The sequence below is a fragment of the Martes martes genome, assembly GCF_963455335.1.
Source record: "Martes martes genome assembly, chromosome: 14".
Classification (NCBI taxonomy): Eukaryota; Metazoa; Chordata; class Mammalia; order Carnivora; family Mustelidae; genus Martes; species Martes martes.
In genome coordinates this window covers 26,412,797-26,433,579 of record NC_137902.1, presented here as the reverse complement: position 1 = coordinate 26,433,579, position 20,783 = coordinate 26,412,797, and the positions used below count along the sequence as shown (strand labels likewise).

Here is a 20,783-nt window from a genome sequence, read left to right as displayed (position 1 = left end):
AAGATTCAGAAGAAATTGTCAGACTTCTGTTTTCATTCATTCATTCAACAAATATTGGCTGTTTATCAACTAAATGTCTAACACTTAGGGTGCCTGGCTGGCTCAACTGGAAAACCATGTATTTCTTGATCCAGGGTTGTAAGTTCAAGCCCCATGTTGTGTATGGAAATTGTTTAAATAAATAACTTTTAAAATTTTTCCAAAAAAATTACGTAAAATAAACATCTAGCACTTAAGTCTTATTAGAACTAAGTTGTCAAATTCCTAGAAAGTAGACCCAGATAACCTGCTGGTTTTAGGCAAATGAAAGAGGCTTTTCCTCTTGAAACTGGTTTATTGTTGTTACTGTTATTGTTGTTTAAGATTTTGTTTATTTATTTGACAAAGAGACAGACAGTGAGAGAGGGAACACAAGTAGGAGGAGTAGGAGAGAAGCAGGCTTCCCACCAAGCGGGAGCCCAACACAGGGCTCAATCCCAGGACCCCACGATCACAACCCAAGCCAAAGGTCCAATGACTGAGCTACCCAAGTGCCCTTGAAACTGTTTTGACATGAAAGAATGAGGCTGAGAAAACAGAAGAGACAAAAGAAGTAAGGCAAAAGAGCACAGCACAAAGTGGCTCTTCTACATATTTGACCAAATGTAATTCAACTAAAGGGCAGCTTCAAATAAAGAATACTTCTGGAGCTGGGATTCTATGCTCAGGTTCTATGGTTTTATTCTGAGACAAAGAGTAACCTAAGATCCTACTAACTTCAGCAGACACCATAGGTAGCAACCTATAGAGAATCAATCTGACAGCTCAGGAATCAAGTGAAAGTAGAGGCAGCTAATTTCTTCTTAGGCTTCCTAGAAAAGAGGGAAAGAGGAGGGCAAAAAAAAAGAAGCCCAAACAAAATAACAACACTATAAGGGTGCCTGGGTGGCTCAGAGGGAAGCCTCTGTCTCCGGCTCGGGTCATGATCTCAGGGTCCTGGGATCGAGTCCCGTGTCAGGCTCTCTGCTCAGCAGGGAGCCTGCTTCCACCTCTCTCTCTCTCTGCCTGTCTCTCTGCCTACTTGTGATCTCTCTCTGTCAAATAAATAAATAAAATCCTTTAAAAGGTTTAAAAAAATTTTTTTAAATAATTCTCTTTTACTCTCTTAATGAACTAAATTGTATCAAAACTGCTTATCAAGTGACATAAATTATAGTATAAATCACCCCAATAGTTTCCAAATCAATTACTGATTTTTAGACATTATGGTGTGATCTCCTGTTTGATGCAACTGTCACTAGCTACAAGATGCCCTGGTTCAAGCCATGATTTAATTTAGGAATATATAAACTCTTCTATCAATTTCTCCATTAAGCTGGTAGTCATTAGGTACCTGGTGCTGACAGGCTTGCTGCAGCCAGCAAAGACAGCTGGATGCTGCCCATACATGGCCACCCATGCACAATACATTCCACATACCAGCATTTCTCACACAGCCTGGATCTGGACCGCCTGCACCCTGCCTCTACTGATGATGTCATCCCAACACTGAACCACCCAGGAGCAGCAAGGAGATACTACCTATGCTCCCACCCCTGCTGCTACCAATCTCTGGTTCAAAGACCATATTCACTCTGACACTGTTCCTAAACTCTGTTCCCACCTCTGCAGCCACCCAAACGGTGACATAACCGGCCTGGTAGTCTCAATAACTTACACTATTTACCAAACAAAATGAAAATTTTAACAACTGCTACAACCTTAAAATACAGACCGGCTGAATTACTCCAAATTTACTGCTTCTTTGGCATGTTTTTTACACACATAGTGGTTTCCTATTTCAACATGAGACAGTTCCGCTTTAACCGGAAGTCGTCTTTGAAGATTTTTATTTTTATTTTTATTTGAGAGAGAGCACAAGTCAAGGCAGTGGGGAGAGGCAGAGGCAAAGGCAGAGGCAGACTTCCCTCAGGGGCCCAATTCGAGGCTCGATCCCAGGACCCTGGGATCATGACCTGAGCCAAAGGTAGACACTTAACTAACTGAGCCACCCAGGCGCCCCTAACCCGAAGTCTTCTTGTGTGGTCCACTAAAGTTTCTACTTTTTTCCGGTGCCTACTCCCAGGTGAGAGAATCTCTTACTGAGAAAGAGTCCAAGTTTTCTGTGTTAAGAGTAGCTTAAAGGAAAGTTTACTCTCCCCGAGACAATTTCTCCTCACTCCTAAATCCTGTGGCAGCAGTGGGGATGGCAGCAAGAACCAAGAATACAGTGAAGAATGAAATTAATTGGTTAAAGTTTCCCCACCTCTTACTGCTCCAAGCAAGACTTTTCTCTCTCTCTCTTTTTGGTATACGCATCTTTCCCCATTATTACTTTACCTACAGCATTCATACACAGATGTGAAATTTTTCATTTCTGACCCAGATTCTGGTTTTGAGTATTAAGTCTTTCCACACTCCCTATTTCTTCATATTTCAGCAGGAGGATTATAAACTTATCTGAAATGGCAGAAATTCATTTTGCTTTCAATTTCTCATTCTGTGGTATGCTGCTGAAAAGCAGTACATAATGAAGTGAGAGTAGCAACCAGGCCTGATGCCCAGCTGGGAGCAGAGAAGTTCACCTAAAAAGGACTTGATGCTCCAAATGCCAAAAACTGGGAAGAGAGCTGGAGGAGGGAGTGGGGAGACCTGAATATATGCCCATGGGTAGTAATGAAGAAAGTGTATTCAGCCTGACGGTGGAGTCTTCCACCCAGCTTCTGTCAGTTTGATTCCTCATTATCTTCTCCATCTTCCCTAACCTCAGGACATTCAATTAGGGAGCAGGTGGAAAAAGCAACTGAGAAAGCAATGTAATACCAAAAGAGGTAGAAACTGGGGGGAGGAGGGAGTTAAAATATTTATGCAGACCAGGTTCACTGGCTGTGATGTGAGGATCTGGGTAGACAGGCACATACCTGTAACTCTATGTGCTGAACACACAATCTTATCATGTCATCCCACCTTCAACCGTCCCCATCAGCCACTTAATCTCAGGCAACCATTTTTCTACTCTCCTATGCTTCCTCCATGCGCCCTCCACTCTCATCATCCTGAATTCCTTTCTACCTTCCAAACATGCCACACTTTCAAACCTCCAAGCTTTTGAACATGCCGGTCCCCTGCTTGTGTGTCCCTCCCCCTCTCTTCCACACAGAAAACTCCCACTGTTTCTTCATGACTCAGGTCAAATGCAACCTTCCCTGTTATCTTCTCTGATGCCCCAGTTAGCATTAGTCACCCTGTGCAAATCTTTCTGTCACTTATCACAGCAGCAGTTAAGGGTACAGCCTCTGGGGTGAGAGAGACCTGAGTCTCTCCGATCTAGGGAGTCTGAATCGTGGTAATGCAACTTAACTTGGTGTGCCACTGTGGTAGCTAGCCTGCAAGATGGCCCCCAGTGGTCTGCACCTCCTGGCATTTACATCCTTACATAAGGAAAGACCAACATAGACTAACAACTGTATCGGGGTTGGTATATATGACCAGCAGAAATGGTATGTCATTTGAGATTAGGTTATAAAAGACCCTACGGCTTCCATCCTGGACTCTCACTCTCTTCTTTCTCTCTTGGATTACTTGCGTTGGAGGAGGCCAGCTGTGGTGAGCAGCCCTATGAAAAGGTCCACATGGCAAGGAACTGAGGTTTGCCAACAACTATGTAAGTAAGCTTGGAAGCGAATTCTCAAGCCCAGTAGAGCCTCAGATGCCTACAGGCCCAGCTAACACTTTTTTTAAAAAAAAGATTTATTTATGTATTTGAGAAAGAGAGAGAGAGAGCGTGCGCACGAGGGGGAGGGAAAGGGAGAGGAAGAGGGAAAAAGTCCCAAACAGACTCTGAACTAAGCACAGAGCCCAACATGGGGCTTGATCTCACAACCCATGAGATCATTACCTGAGCAGAAAACAAGAGTTGGACACTCAACTGAGCCCCCAGCCCCTCACCGCCCACCCCCGCCAGCTAATGCTGACTGCAGCCTTGTGAGAAACCCTACGCCAAAACTATCCAGCTACGCTGCTTCTAGATTCCTCAACCACAGATATTGTGAGATAATAAATATCTGTTTTACACCACTCAGCCTGAGGTCATTAGTACACAGCAATAGATAACCAATACACTGAAGATGGGATGGCAACCACTTGGGATTTATAGTAAGAAAAGCTGAGTTCAGGTCTAGGCAATGGTGCTTACTAACAGAATAACCCTGGGCCAAGCACTCAGCCAACAGAGTCTAAGTTTCCTTAATCAGAAAATGAGAAAACTGAGACTGTAATACTACACTAAGGGTAAATAGCATATCCTAAAACAAGAACATAAGATAACCAAGCTACAAATAAAGTCTGTAGTAAAATAAATCTGATCCCTAAGGCGCTAAGGTTCAGAGACACACTTAAACTGAAAACTTATCTAATCAGTTTCATTTAAAAAAAAAAAAAGCAGCTTTCATGGTGTTTGAATTAAAATAAAGAATCAGGCTTACTTCTAAACACCAAAAGAAAATGCAAACAGAAAAATGAAAACTGTGGGGCACCTGGGTGGCTCAGTCTGTTAAGTGTCTGCCTTTAGCTTAGGTCATGATCCTGTGGTTCTGGGATCAAGCCTCACATCGGACTCCCTGCTCAGTGGGGAGCCTTCTTCTCCCTCTCCCTCTGCTCTTCCCCACCACTCATGCTTGCTCTCCCTCTAATAAAATCTCAAAAAAAGAAAAAGATAAGAAAAAAATCCAAACTGCAACCTACTTACCTAAAAGTAAAATTTGTATCATTATTTATACCTAGGAAACCAAGATCAAAGTTGGAAGTCTACTCTATTCAGAGTAAAATTGTTTATACCTCCCTAAATCCCAGGTCTGTCTCTAGAATGAGGCACAGACACTGCTATTCACCAAACTGCTCTCTTGCTGAAAAAAAATGGAAGTTGCAATTCTGTTGTCAGACTCAATTCAGATGCTTTTTAAGGAAAAAATGTATATATTTGAGATCACACCATTGTGGCACAGCTGTTCTTGGGCATTAAATGTAAGACGAATGCAGAAACAGTAAAGGAAAGAGAAAGCCTGAGGACTTAGACTTTATTAAAATATGATGATTTTCGGGGCACCTGGGTGGCTCAGTGGGTTAAAGCCTCTGCCTTCAGCTTGGGTCATGATCCCAGGGTCTTGGGATTGAGTCCCACATCAGGCTCTCTGCTCAGTGGTGCGGGGGAGCCTGCTTCCTCCTCTCTCTCTGCCTACTTGTGATCTCTGTCGATAAACAATCTGATCTCCTCAGGAGGCGGGAATCTGCCATCCAGGTCACTATACATATAATTTGCCTAGCTAGAATAGTTCTGACTAGGCTGCTGTACTATGTAGGATAACAAGAGACCAAAAGCTCTATTTCCCTGGTCTTTCCCTACCTTCTAACTACTGCTGACTACTTTAACGCCAAAGCCCAGGGATGACTAAGTGGCCTGCTGGTATTCCATACCTTTGGATTACAGTAGCCACCCATGATCACTGCTTCAGTGCATCAGCCCTGTTCTTCATGTAGTGTGCCTAAAGTGATAATGAAGATATGTGCAGAATCCAAACTGTGGTTTGTACATTCTCCCCCCTTCTGTAAAGATGTATAAATCTGGGCCATAAAATACTCCCTGACACTTCTCCATACACAAATGAGTTTTTCCTGAAGTGTACACAGAATTTTGTGACTATAAATTTCCTATCACTCAATTCTGTAAAATAGATTTACACACATTAAGTGAACCATGGTACTTACACATACAGATCCATAGGAAACTCCTTCATCATGTGTGTTACAATAAACTCTACCATTAGGTCTGAGGGGGAAAGGAGAACAATTAAATCAATCAGAATGAAATGCATTTCATGCCTTTCAGTTGGAAAAAACCTCAGTATACCTTGCACTCATGCTGAATGACAACTACTAACCACATCTTTATTCACGTGCACTGTAAATTTATTTTATATAAGGTACTTGTTGCAATACCTTACTTTACACCTGCCACTTGTAAAGTAACAAGAAAATTAGCTCACTCTCCTATTTCCAGAAGGATACCTTGACCTACCAATAAATGCAGGTGCACAAGAGATTTCATTGCACAGATAATTTATACCATGGCACTAATGCAAAATTCCAAAGGGAAATCATATTCTGAGAACTGAGTGATGAGGCAAATGGAGAATAAATTATGGATCACATCCATGTAACACCCCATGTTAAGCTCTGAAGTTATGTCAGCCTATCTCATCTCACAATCACGCTCAGCCTGACAGATATTGATTGAATGGTCTGTGGGGCTTTGGGTCAATAGAGGCTTATTATATAATCTTAATTACTGTTTCTAAAATCAAGTAGCTCTAGGAACCAGGGCTGAATATCCAAGTGAAATGGGATTAAGAGTTCAGATCATTCCCCTAAGGAAAACGCAGAATTGTGGGCAGACAAAATCACATAAGATAGAATCCCCTTACTGTCAGCTCTGTCAGGCTCATCTCAACTTAATTTACTCAAGAGGAAGTTTTGTATGTCTGATCCGTGAGCTTCAAGCCTCCTGGCCAGCTGACACATCAATCTGGACCAAGAAGGGAACCGAAGAATTTAAAATTTTGATCAGGAATAAGATATTTTACAAATTTAAATCATGTATCAGGCTTAGACTTAGCCATTTGTCTCCCTGGAAAGATCTTTTTCTTTAAACAACAGAACCCTTTAACTGAGCATTCTATTTGTTGGAGTTGGTAACAATAAACATGGTTTCTTAGACCAGAGAAAAAACGTAACTAGTACCTTCTCTGAGGGAGAAGCACAGCAACCAGGACCTACCCCTCCTCTTAATCATGAAAATCCGTCACTGGCTCAGAAAAGTGTCAATTCTGACGAGACTCACCCAGTACTGCACATACTAAGGGACGGCAGGGAAGGTTCTTGTCCGCGGCTTTCTTCCTGTGTCTCATAGGCTTCACACAAAAAAGAAATGAAATTAGTAGACACCTGAACTGACATCCAATGGCTCATCATGTTTTTCATGCAAATAAAATCACTACTACAGAGATGCTACCTTTTCTTTCTTTTTCTAGTCATGGGGGTGGGGTGGGGCAGGGAGGACTTGTAAATGCTTCTCAGTTATCAATGCAGGCCTGTGACAAAAACACAATTCACAGCAAGACAACAGCCCTAAAGGGCACTGGACCATACTACAATGGGAAAGCTGTTGTTTTTATTTTGATTTTATCTGTACAAGTGACATTACTAACAACAAAAGAGGTATACTGGCATTTTTCTTTGATAAAATAATAAAAAGAGCAGAAGGTAACTGTGTGGAGGCAGCAACAGTAGCCCATTGCAAAAAACAAAAGTAAGTTTCAATATAAACCTTAAAGTGTATTTCTGAACATACCTCCAAGTTTGAAGTAATTCCCTGATACCTGCATATTCTATTTCCCCACTTCTCAAATAAAACAGCATCTGGTCTAAACTAATCAAAGATCGTACTACATTTTGAAAACAAAAGGCTTAGGCCCATCTCCTTGTTGAAATCTACATTACTGATACATTCTAATATTATTGCCATGGGGACATGGTTGTGGATCTTTCCATCGTCTCTTGAGTAAGAAAGAGCTCCATGACACGAAAAAAAAATCCCAACAACAGGCTTGGGCCTGCTGAACAGCAGTTAAGCAAAAGCCCTTTAGTACAACATTCCACCCACATTTGTTCTAAGTAGGATCAATCTCATCCTCCCCAATCCTGCCAACATACCAAAAATTTCCTCTAAGAAAAAACAAGAAACAAAAGTCACACCTACCATTCTGTGTAAGTTTACTCGAAAATTCATATTGTCGTCATGCAAAAATGCATTTGCATACTGATCCTAAAAAAATAGAAATATGGAGAAAAAGTAAGGAATGAGAGCTATACTTGGGAAATTCAGTTTATCATCTATCACACTTGCTACAAATCCTTGGACTTCAAGAACTACTTTCAAGGGGTGCCTGGGTGGCTCAGTTGGTTAGGCGTCTGCCCTCAGCTCAGGTCACGATCCTTAAATGCCAAGATCCAGTCCTGCATCCGGCTCCCTACTCAGTCGTGCTTGCTCTCTCTCACTCTCTCTCTCTCAAGTAAATAAATAAAATCTTTAAAAAGGAAAGAAGAGAAAAAGAACTACTTTCAAGGACCTGTTAAGAGAGCTAATGGGATAAGCCGAGAGTCTTAGTGTCAAACCCTACTTAAGCCATGAGCTTTTAATTGGGCGTAATTTCCCGTGTGTCTCTAACTGGTCAAAAAATCTCTCGGCAAATTACAAACAATAAAAAACTAAGGCACAGGACTCAGGCAAATGCTGAGAGGAATCTGTTTTCCTATTCTCTCTTCCTTGCCATCTGCCCAAGGAGCCTGTTCTGTTTGTGACAGCTTGAAGGTTTTCATCGGGGCTGCAGGATACATGTGCAGACTCCACATGAGGATCCACGATCAAGAAGAAAGGTCTGCACTCTGCCGGGAATGGACTTGGCACAGCAGGAGAAAACTGCTACACAGGCAGCATGGCAGTAGGCAAGACCCCGTCTATCTCTGGCTTTGCTGAAGACTGACAGAAAATCAAAAACCTCTCACCCACCAATCGGTAATGAGCATCCCTTGGCCCTTTCCCAACACCTTTTCTGAAGATCTGACATGCCTACAGACTCCAATTACTAGAACTGTTACAATTTGTGGAAAACAACTCCTTTAAAGATTTTCTTAGAAAGATTTTTGAAAAGCAATTACACCAGGTCCACTGCTAATAAGCAGCTCTTCTGTAACCATCTACCCATAACCTGTGAAAAGTAGGTCATCTTTTCACAGAGAACACAAAAAGGGAAAGGATGAGCAAGATATTTACTCCATGTGGACCACCTTTACTGTTTTTCTTGAGAGAGAAAGATCAAAATAAGGGATAATAAAGGAGGTAGCTAAAGCGAAAATTTAGCTCTAAATTGACTCAAGTTCTGCCCATAACCAGGGATCTGCCTAAGTGACGCCATTTGGTCCCTGTGGTTTTCTTTTTACACTTGTGCTGCCACCAAGACTCAGGGTGAGTTTAGGCCTAATGAATCCAACCAAAAGAGCCTCCTTATAAAGAACCTTTTATGTTTACTCTCAGGCTCTTCTTCTTCACCAAACTGCAATCAGCCCAACTTTACTCGGTTTCCAATCTCCCTCTTTCATTTTTCTGTCCACCACAGGAAACTTGAGCTCCTTTTTTCATTTTGCTAAATGCAAAAGACCCAACATGAGCAGCTTCAAAGGGGCAGGATTATTTCTTCTACAGAGGCTTAAATCTCTTATTTATTTATTTATTTATTTATTTAAAGATTTTATTTATTTGACAGAGATCACAAGTAGGCAGAGTGGCAGGCAGAGAGAGAGGAGGAAGCAGGCTCACTGCTCAGCAGAGAGCCCGATGCGGGGCTTGATCCCAGGACCCTGAGATCATGACCTGAGCTGAAGGCAGAGGCCTTAACCCACTGAGCCACCCAGACGCCCCTAAATCTCATATTTAAAACTCTTAAGAGCTCATGTCTTCCAGTTCAAAATTATAGCACTTATCATAACACAGTTCATTACTAATTCAACCACTAAATACTAATTGAGGCTCTATTATGTGCTAGACACTGAAAATACACTGGTGAAGGACCTTGCTATCAGAGCTTACATTCTAGTGGGAGGAGACAGATGATACAAAGAGGAAAGATTTTCTTTCCCAACCTTTAGGATCCTTAAAGTCAGGAACAGGAGACGGGAAGAAAAAAGATAGCACTTTGTAAGAGATTAGCTAATATCAGAAGAAAAGTGACACCTGACACCTACCTCTGCAATACACGTAAGTATAATCAGACAGAGTTTGCCACTGTGAAGCCGGTGCTCATCTGTAAAGAAAAAATAAACAAACCCTTCTCTCCATATCATCCAAACCAAGTTTCTATAGAGAATAAAGATGTGTGTCACCACAAAGATCATTTCTACTTTCCCCCTCCACACAAATTCCTGAATGAAAAATCAAGAGGAATTCTTGCTTTTCTACTAGGCAAAAGAATCCCACAGAAGATTTTTTAGAAAAATGGATCGCTAACCACCTTCCTGAGAATCTAATTATTATGGTTCCTACTGTCATGGCCCAAATCAGGGCCACACCCTTTGCTTCCATATCAATCCTTTGCTTCTGAATAGTCAGGTCTCTTCCCTTCCCCACACCTTCTCATCTACCAACTTCAAGCACCACCATCTACAGCCACATCCCACAAAACCTAGAAAGGTTTTATAACTGTTCTTAGCAAACTGGCAGTGGAATCAGAAACAAACTAACTGAAAACCAGGGTCCAGCCCCTGCCTTTTACTTGTACTGTGCACACTACGTATGACTGGGAAAGCTGTAAACATTTCATCATATTTCTTTTCTTCTGGACAAAGTTATTCACTCCACAAATATTTACTTAATACCTACTACGTGGCAGGCACTATGCTAGGCATTACAGATATAGCACTGAACTGAAGAAAGGTCCCTGGTCCCCAGAACTCACATTCTAGTTAATAAAAAAGAAGGCAACCTCAGTGGCAGGGCTTTAAGCCCACACAAATGACCAAGAAAGAGCTACTCCATCACTGCCAATTACCACATCAAAGCTTATTTACTTCCCAGGATCTTTGTGGGTAAGGGGTGAAATGGAGGCGAGAAGAGGGTCATACCAGCATATCCAAAATGGACAAATGGTTACGATGCTTCAATTAGCTTTGACAGGACCTGGCTTGAAGTCCATTCTGAGAAAAGATCTATTAACAGATTACAGTGCTACAGAAAGGAGCTAATAGAACTCACCCTGACATTAACATGCTACTTCCTCAAAGATAAAATCAACTAAAACCTGACAATTAGAAGGCATAATGGGGGTTGTAGGCCAGAAATACATTCACTTCCCCTCACAGACACAGAGTATATACACAGTAATGATGATAATACTTCCTTGACATTCCCTATAGAGCTTACATCAGCACTCCTACGCACCCAGCCAAGAAATGCCCCTGCCTGTGCAAAACTAGAGTCATGAGACTCTTCTACCTACCTCTAGCCACAGAGTTTCTCTGGCACTATCCTCCCCTTCCCCAAAAGCTGATGAGCAACTCCTGTAAAAAAAAAAAAAGCCCGCAGCTATCTCTCCACTTAAAAAAAAAAAAAAGTGTTTCTGAATACAAAAATAAGGCATATTTCATTACAAACTTTTTTATATTCAAAGAAGCACAAAAAAAGGACAATAAAAACTAAGTTTAATCATCCCATCCATATGTCCTGTTAAGATTTTGATGAATCAACTTTAAAATTTATATATAGGTATACATATATTTTTTAATATTTTTGCCTATGTCTATTTTAAAGGTTGAGCAGATACTCCTCCAAGTCAGAACAACACCCAAGTCAGAAGAACCTCAAGAAAAAAAAGACTTTGAGGGCAGAGCTGAATCAAGGGAATGATAAAATGCCGCAGACTAGAAAAGACAAGAACTACTGGGAAGGGAACACACAGGTAGCTTCAACATCATTAATATTTGTTCAGTTGAGTCTACCACTCACATGTTCATTTTATTATTATACTTTATAACTCATGCTATTTAATATACTTACTAAGAACTCTATAATTTAATATTCCTATATATTAGAAGTATCTTTTTATAGGTATCAGACAATAAATATATAATTAAAAAGAAAGAGCTAAAATCTAGGGTGTGGGGACAAAGCAGAGCCAAGAAAAAGTTGCTTCTATTGCTCCTAAAATCATAATGAAATCCTGTTAGTCAGGGCATGCAGAAGGTCAGCGGCTTAACAGCAAGACAGCTGAGCCAATGTAGCCACCCAGGAGCCATTTTCCCCCCTCCCCTCTCTCTCAGTCTCACAGAAACCATTTTTGAAATTAATTCTTCATAGTACCTAACCTTGCCTGTTGCCATATTTAGGCTGCCTGCTGGCAAAGACCTGACTGAGCCTGAGTTTAGAAAGACAGCCTGAGACCACTCACACTGTAATTAATCTGCCCTCAATTTTGCCTTCCATTTTACATATGACAAAGTGACCAGGACAAACAGCTTTACATGATCATTAAAGCTAAAAGTAAGTTCTAAGGGCCTCAATTCATTGTGTTATATCAAGCAAAGCTACAAATTCATTTGCAGGGTCACATCTATGCAGTCTCTCTCTTCTGTGGTTGCTGTGACATTTCTAGAGAAAGAAAGAGGTTACCCCCCCTCCGCCATAAAGGAGAAGCAATGGCCTCAAGAAACAGAGATACACAAAAGTCTTGCCATCCTCATCTGTCAGATCTCTCTTGCCAAGTCTCAGACGTTCACCATCTCTGTAGCTCCCAATGGACTGAATTATATACTGGATAGAATCTGCTGGGTTTCCTCCCAATCCCTTCTCACACCTAGCCCAAATATTCCCCTTCCCTACCATCAATTAAAAGATCACAGAGAGATCATAAACAGATGAATAGCAGGAAACTAGAGACAATAAACTCAAACTTTTCCAACAGCCAGTCCTCTTCTGCTTCCACTCTGCATCTCTGGATGGGTACTGACACTTCTATTTTAAGTGTTAAGGAACACTGTCCCTCTTAATCTCACCTCTTCCTACTGTACTTGATACAACAGTCCATGAATTCTCACCACAAGCTGATGCTTCCAGTGCTTGTCCTCAAAAGGGAATTCCCTGAAGTGTGCTAATCCCCCCACTTCCCACACAAAAGAGTTTGCATCTACTTACCAAAATCTGCTAAAATGACTTGCTAGTTTTTGTAGAGACCAATTTTTTTTCCTGTTCTATTTTTGAAGTACTCCCCCTCTAGCTCCAGGTTTTCCCAACACCACCTAATTGCCATCTGGCAGTGAGAAATTACTGTTTTCCAGTAATCAGGACCATCACCCTATACAGGAGGCCGCAGTGCTTTATCCTGTCAAAGCTTCAAAGTATTCATGCTGCTCCTTAATTCTAGCTAAGTCGCTGCCTGCCACACCCCCTGCTTCCTGAGCCCCCAAAATAGCACGCCTTACCTTTGGTGTCCTGCATGACAATCGAGCTATACTTCAAGAACGTTATCAGTAGATTACTGGTCTGTACATCTGCATCCAGTGGGAGTTCCACAGAACTTATAACTGGAATAGAACAGATGAAATGCACTTAGCCTACAACATATTGCATCTAACACTTCTACCTACATAGCCAATTTGCAAGCAGGCAAGGAAATCACTAAATAAACTTTTTCCACAAAAGAGGGAGGACTAAGTGCTTATAATAAAACCCTTAGCTACTGTTCCTAGACCTCTAGAGCCCTTCCTACTCCCAAGAGTAAGGCCAGTACCCTTCTCATAATCTAAAAGGGCCAGTCTCCAGGAACAGTGCTTTTCTCCCCACATCCTAAGAAGGGTCTTTTGATTCCACTTCTAGCTTCAAGTAACCCAAAAGTGTTCAGGGCCCTTCTGAAGGCACTCTGACTTGTACCTAAGGGAAAGATCTGTATTGAATATAAATGAGCCTTGCTTTGATGAGTCTCCTGCTTAAAATAAATGACAATTCATTCCTAATAAGGAGAAATCTTGCTCAGTTCTGACAAAAAGCCTTTAGGCTGGAAATACCCAAGATGGAATGGAAAAAAGTCACGGCAGAACTATATTCAAATTCTACTCCTTAATCCCTTTCCCCCTAAAAGGGAACCTGAAAAAGAATACCAGGCTGAAAACAGGTGGGCATTACTGACTGGGACAGCCTAGAAACTGAGTTGTATTTACCCAGCTGCTTGCTATTTCCAAAAGAAACTACCCCTTGTCCCCACTCTCTGAGCCACAATCTTAATGAACAATGAGGGACCAAACCAGGGCTGGGACCCACACAGAACAGGCTTTTTTCTTTTTCTTTTTCTTTTTTCCTCTACACCCAACATGGGGCTTGAACTCACAACCCTGATATCACAAGTCCCATGCTCTACCAACAGCCAGCCAGGAGCCCCCAGAATAGTCTTAACGTAGACTTTTCAAGCTTCTAAGACTTTAAATTAGACTTACACATCTTGTTAACTGTTTTTACACTAAGACATAATATAGAAGCAAAAGGAGACTCATGCTGGCTCAGACAGGCTAGAGAATCTATAGCTTTCTGCTGTATTTTCACCGACAGAAGACTTAGTTGAGTTTGGGATATTATTCATAATATGTATTCATAATCACAATGGATCCCTCTGGAGTTATTACGATGTATGCTGAGAACATTTATTAACAATGAGAAACATTTGCATATAATGGTTCCATAACACACAACAAGCACAACAAAAGTCATATAAGAAGAAATTAGCATGCCCAATCCTTGGCTCTTTTCCCACAGTTCAGCCCCCCAAAACTAATAAAAGACAAATATATTTTTATGTTGAAATACTAAAAGGTCTTAATTCATACTATGGGTTAATGACCTGAGACTTTCCACTCAAAACTCCAGCCTATTTTGAACCTCAGGGCCCATAATTCTTCCTTTGTCCCATACAAAGAGGCATCTAACTGGTGAGTGGAACTTTTTTCCCACTCACACACAGCAGTAACTGGAAAAATGTCTTATGTAATATGTAGAAATATAGAAGTATATGTATTTTTAGTTTACCAGAAAGTCCTCTCATGCCAAGGCTGAGTTGTCAAATGTCAAGTCTGAGCCGAGAACAAATGTTACATCTAAACTGCTGGCTTTTAAAAATAATGGCTCCAGTGACATACCTTTAAATATAACTGGGCCACTGAGCACCACTATACATAATTAAAAACAAAACCTGAAACAAGGTTATCATGCTTAGCATCCCTATAGAAAGGAAATGAATCAGGAGAGAGGAAAAAGAACAAAACAGAAGAAATAGAATAAAATCCCTCACAAATTAAAATCTTGTTCCTAAAGAAGAGTTATTCCTTGATCTTTGGCTTCATAATTCTTCCCAGCAGCCTCTGTCAAGGGAGACAGTCATTTGAAAGTGGGCTGACTCCATCTTCCCACTAGAAAAAATAAAACCTCACTGGTTGTAGGTAAGTAAGCACAAATCCTGCCATTGCATAATCAAGTGTGTGGGTGAAAGTGTTCACAATGAACAGTTTGAAAGGCAGTTCTCTGAAGCATCCAAACCCCAACATCGCATGGGACTCAGATAGATAGATAGATAGATATTTTTATATATATACGGCGTTTGATATCCATGGTAACCAGGCAGGCTTCATCCTTAAAGAGAAACAACAATATTTCTACTGGATTTTTCAGTGACCTGAAAAAGCAGAGACAAGTAGGCAGTCCTTACTACTTGCTCCTTCTCATTAAGATATTTTGGAATTTGGCTTTCAGTTCTAAACAGATCCAGTTTGCTACCATAGACTTGAATATCAATGGCACCTCCCTTACACGCTTCTGTACCAACGCCTCTTTCACCACTTTCAACTGCCACCGCTGCATGTGCTAGACGAAAATTTGAAGGAGAAAAAGCAGATCAAACAAGGTCATTTCACAGACCACAGAGAGGCACAGAGAAAGGACTGAAGTTAAATTTCCTGTTTCTTTACCCGAAATTCAGTAAATATTTTAGGCAAAACACTGAGTATTAACAAAGATTATTTTTAGGTTAATATACTCTATCAAACACACTTAGATGACAAACTTCACTGGGGAAAATTCATAATTTATTTCCTGTTACCCTGTTCTTAAGTTCCAGCCATAAAATTTATAAAACAGAAATTCTGTGTGGGTGGGTGGGTGTATTTTAGGGGGAGAAGTCTTAAATACCCACCAAATTCTCAATTATAATACACTCAAAGCTTATTATTTTCCCACTGGAAGGGCTGGCAGATACATACCAGTGAGTAAAATCCCGGGTTCACTTTCTCATCCATGTACTCAACAAGTCTTTATTAAGCAGTGACCACGCCAGGCACTACACCAGACAGACAGCAGTGAACAAAACAGACATGGTCCTTGTCCTGACCCATGTCCTGGTTCTTAGTCTCAATTCTCACTAACATGTGGTGATCCACTTATTTCTCTGGCCTCAATTCCCTCATTTGGCCAATGGTAACATGAGATAATATTACTATCTTATATTCATTTCAGAGAGATAGTCATAAAATACCTCATCAGAGCCTCACAAGTACCCTAAGAGTTTGGCAGGATAGGCATTACTGACCTCAGAGGTCCCTTTCAGATCTAGCACCACATGATTCTACAACCATTCCCTGAGGACAAGTTAGAGTTATATAGCTTCTTACACAAAGAAAAACACTTGACTTTCTTTTCCAAAGCTTCCTTTAGAGCTTTAGAAGTCTTTTTTTTTTTTTTAAAGATTTTATTTATTTATTTGACAGATAGAGATCGCAAGTAGGCAGAGAGGCAGGCAGAGAGAGAGGAGGAAGCAGGTTCCCCGCTGAGCAGAGAGCCTGATGTGGGGCTCGATCCCAGAACTCTGGGATCATGACCTGAGCCGGAGGCAGAGGCTTTAACCCACTGAGCCACCCAGGTGCCCCCAGAGCTTTAGAAGTCTTAAAAGACAGCACCTCAGAACAATTTCTTAGCTGGAAGAATTAACAACTGTGTTCTTTGTTCAACACAGCTATGCTTACCCTGAAAGATTCAAGATCATATTAGTCAAGAAAACAAGAGGTGGTGGGCTTACCATCAGAGGAGGGCGGCGTGGTCCCAAGTGGTGTGGCTGGGGTTGTAGGAGCAGGACTGACAGGGGTCGTCACCAAGCCCATTTCTGGATGACTCTGAAAGAGAACAGAAGCAAGAAAGAAAAGACGTAACCCAGTTCTGAGTATCCTCTCCATAATATCCTTTCGTATTCCCGGCCTCATAATTAGATGGAATGCTCACTTAGGAGGGACTGCTTTTACACTGAGTTCCCCTGAGAACCTGATTCCTGTTGATGCTTACTAAACTCTAATAAGAAGCTCTGTGGGCTAGTTTTCTTTAAGCAAGTAAGTTTCCATTACATAAATTTTTCTGCAGAACCCTGCAAAAAAACTGGGGTAAACAAATACATGAGATTATTCCAGCAAAAAAAGGGTATCTGAGTCCTATCTGAACCTGGGCAAGGACTGCTCTCATCAGACTCTCATCAACCTAAAACGTTATCTATAGACTGTTCTGATGACCACAGAGTTGACTAGTAAGTACAGACAAGGCAAGTAGATGAAGTGCTATAAAAAGAGCTATGCAGACAGCAGCCTCCCTTTCCCACAACCAACAAGAGTACGCAGGGTGGAAGCAGAGACACTGGGGAGACATCCACTGGGACCAAAACAGACAATTCCTCTGTTCCTGACATTCCTTAGCCATCTCTGTCACATGAGCTCTTAAGAATTAAGCTGGGTGGGGCACCTGAGTGGCTCAGTGGGTTAAGCCGCTGCCTTCAGCTCAGATCTTGATCCCAGGGTCCTAGGATCGAGTCCCACATCCTGCTCCTTGCTCAACGGGGAGCGTGCTTCTCTCTCTGCCTCTCCCTGCCATTCTGCCTGCTTGTGTGCCCGAGCTCGCTCTCTCTCTCTCGCTCGCTGACAAATAAATTAATGAAATCTTATAAAAAGAAGAAAAGAAAAAGAATTAAGTTGAGTAATGGCTACTCCCTTCTCTTCCTCAACAGCTTTTTGCAGTGTTCCACCTCCCTCACCCTCCTTTAAAATCAGCTACAGAATTCAGAGAGCAGACAAACATAATGGAAATAGTGGATAAAATCTCTCATGTTCTCTTGATAAATAATAAGTGTCTTCCTAGGCAGACCCTAAGCCAGAACACCACTTTTTAAGCATGACCTCGTTTTTTTGTTGTTAAAACTCAGTGATTCCATATACATCTGCCCTTTGAGAAAAAGGCAAAAGCAAATGTTCTTTTAAAAGAAACCTACATACATATTTTAAACACTCTGACTTTAGGATAAAAACATTTTATCAATTTTTAAAGACATCCTTCATGGACAGCACTTGAGTTCTCAGCCTGTGTTAGTCCCCTTCTCTACCAGCTACTGAGGATATCCTAAGCTGCGTTAAGAGACCCAGCACTCAGTATTCTAGGACTTCCCACTTTCAACATTTGTAGACCATTTTGTTGTTGTTGTTGTTGTTAACAGCTAGCCTTATGGTAGACAAGATTTTTTTTATTTTTCCTCTCTGGAAATTAGTGAAATAATAAGACAAGTGACTTGGCCTATTTTATCTCTAGTTTTAATTCCACAGTGGTTTAGAAAGCAGAAAGCCTGACATATGGGCAGATAATACCAAGGGATTGCCAGTGAACAAAAAGAAGTAATCTCCACTCAAAATGAAGTAATCTCCACTCATCTCGGTTAACAAAATCAGGAAACTGGTCAAAAGAATTAGAAGACTGGTCAAACCCAATACTCTTCATTTTATCAGAACCACTTCAGCACCAGATGGAAACATACATATTTGGAGACAGCCTGAAGCAAAGACAATTGATGTACCTCTGTTACTATGGCCTACCAATACAAAGCAAGGTTTAAATAGGCACAGCCAGATAGGCTTTTCAGTGAAGTGAATCTGTATGAAATTCGGGGAGAAGCACTAGAGTTTTTAACATAACCAACCTGCGCTAACACTGTGATGAAGTTACGATTTAAATGAACAGCTTCATAAAGTGCCAGAAGGATGGCCTCATTGGTTCTAAAGAAAAAAAAAAAAAGAGAACAAATTGGAGAGTCTCTTACAATGGAAGAGTTAAAACAGTATGATCAGCAAGACACAATTTCACCCCAGATCCTCATTACCAATCCCTTTGCATTTCTAATGTTCCCTTTATTTCGTCTTAGGGTTTATATAAAGGGTATATAGGGCCTTAACTTTAATTCCTTAGGACTATTTCTTATCTACTTCATTCCCTATTTTCCCTCTCACTTTTCCACCCCAATCCAGTTAAGTCCTTCACTGGCTCAGACACCCAGCCTCTTTCATTTCATTCCAGAGACAGCTGGGAACCATTTATCAGCTTCTTAGGGCTACACAGATATGATCAAAGTAGTGGTTTCTAAGGGTCCGTTCTTGTTTAAAACCCAAGAAACACTGGATAAATCACCATGAAAGTTTGAATCTGTAAAAGATTAGCAAGAGGTAATGTTTCAGATTCACATCCAGCCAGAGAGCCCACACTGAAGTTCAAGTCACTGCACAAGAATGTGAGGCACTTACTGTACTGAGATTTTCTCATGGGCATCTGCTATGAACATGCTGCCCACCTGTGGAAGAAAAGGGGAATTGCATGCTTATAGCACAGAAATGGGAGAGGAGATCTGTGCTTATGAAGCCTTTGATCAGTGAAAAAATAAGTGGCGTGCAGACTGAGGGAACATGAAACTCTGGCCCACCAGTCATACAGACCAAAACCAGCCCTATTTCAAGATCTTCAAAGATTCACAAGTAATAAAATGAAATAATGAGAATGCCACTAAACTATCTTTCCTTAAAGGGCCTTAAAAAAGAACAATCAGGGGACGCCTGGGCGGCTTAGTCCTTAAGTGTCTGCCTTGGGCTCAGGTCATGATCCCAGAGTCCTGGGATCAAGTCTCGCAGCGGACTCCTTGCTCAGCAGAGAGCCTGATTCTCCCTCTGCCTGCTGCTCCCCCTGCTTGTGCACTCACACTCTCTCTCTCTCTCCCTGACAAATAAATAAATAAAATCTTCTACAAAAAGAACAATCAAGACTTTTATCCAGCTCTCCTTTTCAATGTGTAAATTTAGTTAACTACTGACAGCAAGTAAGTGTTAACATAGGCCTCCTCATCACTTGGCATCTTTCCTGAAAGCTGCTTACTTGAAGTCAGAAACTCATGCAGAGTACCACAGAAAGCACACTGATTTCATACCCAACACAGTGCCATCTTCAGTTTGAGTTTCAGACCAGAAATGTCTATGTGAGACCCACTGTCCAGCTTTCAGATCACAAAATTCTTAGGTTGTGTCACAGGCAGGGGAGCCAAATAAGTAAACAGAGTAGGTTGCCTCCAACGTGTGTGACATCAGAGGCACTGAGAAAGATGGCTATCCCTCTGAAAATACCTTTCTATCTGCCTACCGATGTTCCCAAACTACACAGCTGGAACTTCCTTTGTTTCATACAAAACTTCTTCTTCCTGGCTAAAAGCAACAATCCCTGGAGCAGTTGTATCTAATTCATTTAACCAAATACCAACATAGCACTCACTCATACTGCTCTGATCTCTGACAGACTTTACTCATTTATGCTTCAAAGTTAAAGAGCTTAGCAGATCCTTTTCTCAGAGAAAGCTCTGAGAAAGGAGGGAAGAAGACAGGCTTTGGGGAGAATAACTGCCCATTTCGGGGGTAGAGGGATGACTGTTTTTTGCAAAGAACTCAAAAACTATCTTACCCTATAGGTCACTATTTGAATAGTAATGTCCAAGGAAAAAGACTTTCTGAATCTGCCTAGATTCTAAGACCTACCAGATTTATCTCTTAAAAATTAGTCCTAGGGGGCACCCAGAGGGCTCAGTCATTAAGTGTCTGCCTTCGGCTCAGGTCTGATCTCAGCGTCCTGGAATCGAGCTCCGCATCAGGCTGCCTTCTCAGTAGGAAGCCTACTTCTCTTTCTCCCACTGCCCCTGCTTGTGTTCCCTCTCTCTCTGTGTATCTCTCTGACAAATAAATAAATAAAATCTTAAAAAAAAAAAAAAAGACTAGTCCCGGGTTATCTG

General features: G+C 41.3%; 1 protein-coding gene across 3 annotated transcripts in view; it reads right to left on the bottom strand.

Moving 5' to 3' along the window:
- The window catches only part of ARMH3 (armadillo like helical domain containing 3), a 174,758-nt gene that overhangs the window by 123,705 nt on the left and 30,270 nt on the right, over positions 1-20,783 (bottom strand). For all 3 annotated transcript variants that reach the window (XM_080822780.1, XM_080822781.1, XM_080822779.1), the window contains 8 exons: positions 19,261-19,307; positions 18,663-18,738; positions 16,734-16,827; positions 13,102-13,203; positions 9,874-9,932; positions 7,832-7,897; positions 6,914-6,983; positions 5,782-5,842 (listed from right to left, as the gene is read on the bottom strand). In XM_080822780.1, the coding sequence (XP_080678906.1) occupies positions 5,782-5,842; positions 6,914-6,983; positions 7,832-7,897; positions 9,874-9,932; positions 13,102-13,203; positions 16,734-16,827; positions 18,663-18,738; positions 19,261-19,307 (575 nt within the window). The remainder of the gene's footprint in view (positions 1-5,781; positions 5,843-6,913; positions 6,984-7,831; positions 7,898-9,873; positions 9,933-13,101; positions 13,204-16,733; positions 16,828-18,662; positions 18,739-19,260; positions 19,308-20,783) is intronic.